The 7457-nt window shown below is 39.5% G+C and overlaps 1 protein-coding gene across 1 annotated transcript; it reads right to left on the bottom strand.

Moving 5' to 3' along the window:
- Positions 1-2493: 2493 nt before the first annotated feature.
- LOC110051867 (cholesterol 7-desaturase nvd-like) lies at positions 2494-7457 on the bottom strand. The gene is made up of 4 exons (XM_089274252.1): positions 6669-7457; positions 5451-5696; positions 4646-4819; positions 2494-3424 (listed from the first exon to the last, which is right to left on the bottom strand). The coding sequence occupies exons 1-4, from the start codon at positions 7455-7457 to the stop codon at positions 3263-3265; spliced, it is 1371 nt and encodes a 456-aa protein (XP_089130378.1). The 3' UTR covers positions 2494-3262.

The raw sequence follows: 7457 nt of genomic DNA, 5'->3' as shown, positions 1-7457 counted from the left end.
TTAACTGGTATCGTTATAAAGAGTTTTATGACACGTTTTTAACTTTTAAATATCTACAATCAAGTGAAAAACAGCCAATTTGAATTGTCTGCTGCCTTATGAAGAAGAAAAAGGAAATCATCTGCGATCATGAAGCGTTGTCTATCATTTTGACTCATTTTGAATTTAATTTTTATGAGGAATGCAAATTTCCTTAACCTCGTTATGGTTTCCTCCCTAATTGCCAGCAGGAGGCCACGAGCAAGTAATAAACAACGAATAGTTCACAGGTCTTGGGTAAACTTACTGACCACAAAAGTGGCCGCGTTTATTGATTCCACTTAATTTAATTTCCTTTTGTATATTTCGAGAAATGCGCAGTGACGTTGAGTATAAACTTCCTGTTTAAACAATAGCTCCCGTCCCTCGGATGTAAGGGGGAGATCTGATGGTTCCCCTATCGCAAGTTTTATTAGCGTTTTGAGAAGAGGATGTGTTCTGGGAGGCTGAAACTTTCCGTAGCTGCTCACTTAACCCTCTCCAAGATTTGGACGTGTCAACCGTGCTTTCAGGACATTTGGCGTTGCCATAGAAACGGCACTTGCGCATGGAGGTTTAACCAAATTTCATATTTTTGACCGAATATTCTTCGTTTTTCCCAGTTTTTTTTAGACAACATTGCAGAATTTGTATCTTTTTGCTGGCTAATTTCCCACTTTTTCACGCTATATTTTCGATTAATGTATGTGAAAAAATCATGCCGTATTTCACTCTAGTTACTGTCGAATTGTAACACGATGCATGTGTCTTCACAATGCTTACTGTATCGTGTAAATATTTTCTTTTCTCCAGTACATCTTAACATAAACACAACAATTGAAAGCTAAGTGAATGCAGATTTGGCACTACGTTACGATTTTAAAGCCACGATGCGATAAAGAGCAAAGAAATCATGCCCCATATATTTCACTGAAATAACCGTCAAATTGCCTGTTAACCGTCCCAAATCATGCGTTGTTTTTCAATTGTTTTCTCCAGCATATCTCCACAGAAATCTTCGTTCAATGCGTCTAAAAGCTAAGTGAGCACAGGCCCTGAGACAATTGTAACAAGGAGGTCAAGATTTGCGGAGTACCTCAACTGACCAAGACTTAGCATTTCAGGCTGCGTGGAAGCACCCCAACAGGCGGTCACCAAAACAACTACGGAATAGTTCCCCTTCCAAATTATCCCTTTAAGACAGCTTTCTCCCAGTCAAATATCCCTTGTTTACACACCACGGTTGACTCCACTAGTGGACGCCATTTTGAATTTGCCGAATTCAAACTTGAGAAATTCTGCCTGAACTTTTCAAGTTTCGAACGAAATGTCGCGCATGCGCAGTTCATGACCCTGTCCTATAATAATGTTATCATTCTCGTCCCCAGAGTCCACGATCCCTCTGGCCTGCGGCAGGGATCGAGAGCTCTGGGCTGGTCCAACACCGGAAGTCCGCGATTCACGGACAAATCTGGCAAATCCGATTGGCTGAGAATACGAAACGAATACTCTGCGCATGCTCAGAAAACCTGGTCCGGCCAGAGATCTCGATCCCTGCCGCAGGCCAGAAGGATCGTGAGCTCTGGGGACGAGAATGTAATGTCATGTGGTCGGATGAGGTCATGACTAAGAGATATTAATTAAACGCAGCACAATTTAGATATATCTTGTTGCAACGAACTACCAAGAATGTGCCACTGCAAATTTCTGTTTATTTTATTTTTATTTAAATTTTATATTCGCTATTCAAACCATCCTGCGAGAGGGACGACAATTCCTTGCAAGAGGAATGGAGTAACTCCGCGATTTACCCTTTAAGTTCTCTCACACCCATGCATGAACGACGAAATTAGTGAAATGTTTGACCTTTGAGGCAGTTGATAGACGTTCGCTCAGTCTAGCTTCAAAGTTTTCAACAACAGGAATGCAATAAACCTTATTTGGCCACGTCTAAGGATAGTTCTGGTACATCATAAAAATCTGAAAGCTACCGAAAACAGGTACTTTGCTTATCTATGTAATCGCTCATGAAAGCTCGTTCAGTGAAGCAAATATAACTGAGCATCAACATTATCGCATTGCTTGTTGGCCAAAAAGAATGACCTAAAAAACTGATAAGATCAATAATTATACAAGACACTTTCTGTATGCCTTTCAAGTTGTTCTTCTTCTTTTGCGTACAGCTGGTTGCGATTCCCTCGCTTTATGACGAGATGTTGGTATCCTCTCTTGATTTAACGTAATGAACATTTATCACACAAAACAAGCATTACAATGACGTAATTTAATAGACCATATTCGTTTTCTCGGTATTGGACTGGAACTAGCTTGCAATAGAGGCTCATGCTGGGGAATATCATTAAAAACAGATTAACGTCATTTGCATTTGAAAAAACTCCCCGCATTAGCCTCGGTTACAAGCTAGTTCCAGTCCAATACCGAGAATACGAATATGGCCTATTCAGCCTTCAAACTCTACAATAAGAATTGCTAATTTGTAATCCGTTCGTGTATGTGATAGGCTTAGTAGGTTAAAAACAAACTACTCTGAAAAGTTGTTTAAGCTGACAATTCTAGATTTGAGAGTCAAGATTCAGGATTGTGTAAAAATACTTATTCTCTTGTGGTTCACGCTGTCAAGTTGACCTGTAAGTGACGGTGTCAGTCGTTACTGCTGGAGGTTGCAGTGCAGCCATATCATTTAAAGTTAAAAAGTATGAAGAAAACATGATCTAACAGTCCTGAGAAATCTTCTCTTCAAATTCTAAACAAAACAAACATGTTTTGATGTTTGCCGAGCTTCATAACCAGTCCCCTCTATTAACTATGAGAAGAGGGACCATATTATCCCTTGCAAATTATACATTACTATTCCCTTCATCAAAGCCAGCGTCTGATGTAATATATGCAAGGTAGATTCACTGTAGATCGTACTCATTGCAGCTACAATGTGAAAGTCCTTACTTAGCCTTGTCAAATTCCAAAAATTAATTATTGTTATAAGCACAAATTACACGCAATGTTGATAATTACTGTATATGATCTTGTTATCTCTTGCGTTAGCAATATTTAACTTCACATAAAAGCATCCGAAAGAACTGAGTAAACATTTTATTTGTTGACCTTGCAAACTACTAACATTTGAATTAAGAATTAATTGGTTTGTAAAACATGTGCCATCCAATTGTAGCTGAATTAGGTCGAGGAGCAAAAGAACAAAAGTACATTTGCCAAGGTTACGCAATCACCAGTCTAAGGTTTCTTTCTTCATTGATAGACGGGGACTATTCTCAGAGAAGAATTGTGAGTACCATCTCCGGTGCTTTTTAATTAACTCATCCTCCTTTACCAGCAACGGCCTTGACACATAAGTCTTGTGGTTCCAAATCATAACGTCACGTTCAACCTAGAAATGAAACAAACTAATCTAGTTCACAAATGGACATGAGTTATTAATGGGCATTACATGGCTGTGTCTCACAAGGACTGGGAACTACCGAATTCACGAATCTGATTGGCTGAGATCGATATTGACCGCGGTCTAGATTTTCCCATCTAGACCGGCATCTAGACCGGTTTGAATCTGCGTTAAAAAAGTAGCAAACTCAAATACAAAAATGTTCACCATTTTTTAAAATTTTCTTCTCAATTATTTATGGAAGTGCCAAAAAGCCTGATGACAAAAAAAAAGTAAAGAGGACGAGCAAATTTCGGCAGGTTTAAGTTAAGCTCATCGCCGTTCGCAAGCAAAATGTTAGCAGACCAGTTACATTAAACGATTTAAAGTTTTCTTCTTTGCCATGTAATAAACATCTTATTAACCGAGCTAAGTCGGTCTGTATATATGGGAGAGTCTTGACCTCGGTCGTGTGTACAGACCTCACTGCGTTCGGTCTGTACTCACGACCTCGGTCAAGATTCTCCCATACAGACCTCAAGCTCGGTTAATAAGAGCTAAATATAATCATTATTACTGATGAATATCAAGTTTGCGGACTGAGGGGCAGTTGTCTCATGGTTAGTGTTCTCGTCTCAGGATCGATCAATCCTGGTTCGAGCCCTGGTAGGGGACATTGTGTTGTGTTCTTGAGCAACACACTTTACTCTCACAATGCCTCTCTGCACCCAGATGTTTAATGTATAATGAATATGGGTACCGGCCAATGAATTGCTGGGAATACCCCCTCGATGTAAAAGCATCACATTTAGGGTGGAGTAGAAATAATCCTAGTCGCTTCATGCTACTGAAACCGGGATAAGCTCCGGCCTGATAGACCACTTGGCTCGTATGCAGACTTTAATTTACCTATGATTAACAATGTATAGCTAGTTTCCGGGAAGCATCTCACTTCCTTGCTGTTTTAACCCTGCTGAAATAAAGTTGTAATTATACTTCTTATTTAGTGGCCAAAATGTGGACATTTTGGCCACTAAATGTGGACATTGAGAAAACTCAATTGGAATTTCAGTTCTAACCTTCTTTTAGCTTCCTAATAGGACCTTTTCTAAGGGGTTATGGGTTAGGGTTAGGGCTGCTTTCCAAAATTAGCGTGCAGCAAATAACATGTCCTGATGCATAGATGCAAACTTATTTAGTATCGTAATTTTGATCGATTAAGGCAGATACCTGAAGTGCCTCTGCGTAGAGTAAAAACTTGGCGACGATTGTAGGGACAGACCAGGCTGCATACATTGAATGGCGCATGGTTTGTAAAAGAGGTTCTCTAGGAGTTACTGACTGAAGGAAGATTCCGTCACCAAAAATACAACTCCATTTCATAAACACAAGACCTGGCCCGGTCTATAAAAGAACAAAAAAGAGAAATGGCGCATGTATATATAAAAGAAGAAAGTTAAAAACAAACTTATTGCTCTAATTATACATTAATTTTGCCATTCGGTTAAATGACTAAAAGGCGAAACATTTTTCATAAACAAGCAGCAACAAACAATAATAGACTGTATATTATGGATACAGTAACATTTAAATAGTAGAAATTTATGTGTTTAATATATCAAATGTCGTTGTATATTATTCTCACGTTTACGTTTGCATCTTGATTTGCTCGGCAGGCTCGCAAGTGGACCGCAGGCCCGTTTGTTCGAAGGCTGGAAAACGCTATCCACCGGATAAATCGCTACTATACATCCAGTGCGTAAGTATTTAAAAAAAAAAGACACGCCATCTGCTAGATACTGATCTATCCGGTGGATACCGTTATCCAGCTTTCGAGCAACTCGGGTCTGAATTTCAAAAATGTCAATAAAGTAAATCCAAAGTTCATTCTCGGCGTACAAAGGCTGCGGGGAGGGGAGGGTGAGGTGATGTTTCACAAATTATTAAAGATTTGTATCTAGCTAGTTGAATAGCGATGTTACTTATCAGCTGATGGATCAGAAAATAGGTATACAAATCAGAATATAATACAGACCTGCCTGGCTGTTACATGGAAGTCTGTACATGGTATTACGTATCCAAAAATTGACAAGACATGCGTCAACTTGAGGTATCCAACATGCTTTTCATCATTCTCTAGGGGTTTCCACTTGGCAAACCACTTGTGTTTTGCAAACTGCCACCAACTGGAGAAGCTGTATCTTAGGTCGGTACCCGAGGCAATCGGCGGGCCATGAAGATGATCAAGGTGGTTTATATCTGATCCATTCTCTGGAATCTCCTTGATTGGTTGTTATAATTAAATGTAGGATAAAATGAGAAAAGGAAAAATAAAACCTCTCATTAAAATCGAGAACATTATTATATTGTTTTCAAAATAGCGGTTAAACAACCACCCACGCATTTTACAGAAAATGTGATTTCCCTCGGGGAACCTCACACCAGTTCAGTTCCTTGGTTTAATTTAAGTAATTACATGCAAAACTGTTTTTTCGCTCACCAAAATGTTCTCAAAAACAATAGCTAAAGCACAGAAAAAGCACAGTTGCCATAGCAATATTTGATGCCAAACGAAACAAGTCATTATCCCTTACTAAATTATTAACGCACCGCTGCGACTAACGCTGTTTTGGCTTATTTTCTATTATTTGCTATTGTTGCTCGAGAATCCATAAACTAAATTACATTAATGAGCGTACTCTATCCCTTTGTTAAGATTATATGAACAGTGACAATAATAAATCATTAATTTTAAGAACCGTTGCGCGTATGTGAACGACAACTAGCTCTTATCATTGCAAACCGAAACGAAACGTACTGCCGGTGCGTGGCTTCCACTAGACCAGAGTGAAACGATTAAAACGAAGGTTAACTGAATTATTCATTTTTATTGTATAAAAATCTTTTTCATTGTTTATGTTTTGCTTAGTTCGCCATTATTCTAACCCAAAACAGAAGGACAAACAATATAAACAGAAAACCTCATGGAAAAGTTACAAAACTGAAATCAAAATTCTGGTTTATCCTGGGTTAGTTTTTATCGGGCTTTGAACAACCCGGCCCAGGTGCTCAATTTAGAAAGAGCAAGTCCGGCAGTTTATAGATAGTGACATAACAGGTCTTCATAAAAGAGATCATCTTCACCGACTTTTACGTTTGTTAAGGAACCTTTACTATAAAAGGCTGATATTCTAACAAACACAAGTCAATAAAAAGCCATACGGTCTGAATGTTAAGACATAAACTAGTTTACCTCAATGTGTGCATTTATAGTGTGCTCTGTATAACCGCGATATGTCCAAGTCCCATTCTCGATCTCCTCGATGTCATCAGGCATCCAGGTTGGTTCGATTTCTTCTGCATGATACCAAATGTAGATATTACAATTCTTCTCCACGCATGGCCACGCCTTTGTTTTTGCAAAATCGGGAACTTTTTCACAGTAAGGAACTTCAACGCATTTTCCGTCCTCTCCTCGGTAAAGCCAGCCGTGGAATGGGCATTGTAGACAGTTCCCAACAACCTGTCCTCCAATTCCTAAATTAGCTCCTAGATGCGGGCAATACGCATCGACAACATACGCTGCACCATCAGTTCCTCTAAACACCGCAAGATGCTCTCCTAACACGGAAATGTACTTAACATCACCCACCGCAAGTTTATGCGAATCGAGTGCACGGAACCATCCATTTGGGTACACAGGTGGAATATCGCCGCACTTCCGTCGCTTTCGATATTCGTTAGCGACGTCTTTTAATGACGGATTTCCTTTCGACATATACCCGATCTCGTGGAGTTTTCGCTGCAATTGTAAAGGAGTAAAGAATAACTTCCAAAGTTTCAACATTAGGTAACCGAATGGCAAAAAACATGATGCCAGTAGCCAGGAGAAGCGATGCAAGTTTTGCACCGTGGTAGCAAATAGTGGCAAGACAGTTCCCCAAGCTGAGAGCGATACATCATGTAATTTCAAGAGTATTGACGATGCAGCTGCAACCACAGCTAAGAAAGCAAATAAGCAGAGAGGTTTATAGGACGCCAT

This window comes from Orbicella faveolata, unplaced genomic scaffold, assembly GCF_042242905.1.
Source record: "Orbicella faveolata isolate gen_17 unplaced genomic scaffold, um_ofav_v1 contig_35, whole genome shotgun sequence".
NCBI classification, from domain to species: Eukaryota; Metazoa; Cnidaria; class Anthozoa; order Scleractinia; family Merulinidae; genus Orbicella; species Orbicella faveolata.
This window is presented reverse-complemented; position numbering and strand designations above follow the sequence as displayed.

What these genes read in the sequence shown, in the direction of transcription:
- LOC110051867 (XM_089274252.1), bottom strand. Translation starts at nt 7,457, where the DNA reads ATGGCGTCCTATAAACCTCTCTGCTTATTTGCTTTCTTAGCTGTGGTT. An exon ending in CTATAAATGCACACATTGAG is followed by an intron (nt 5,697 to 6,668) that starts GTAAACTAGTTT and finishes CAACCAATCAAG; the next exon opens with GAGATTCCAGAGAATGGATC. An exon ending in TCTACGCAGAGGCACTTCAG is followed by an intron (nt 3,425 to 4,645) that starts GTATCTGCCTTA and finishes TTTCATTTCTAG; the next exon opens with GTTGAACGTGACGTTATGAT.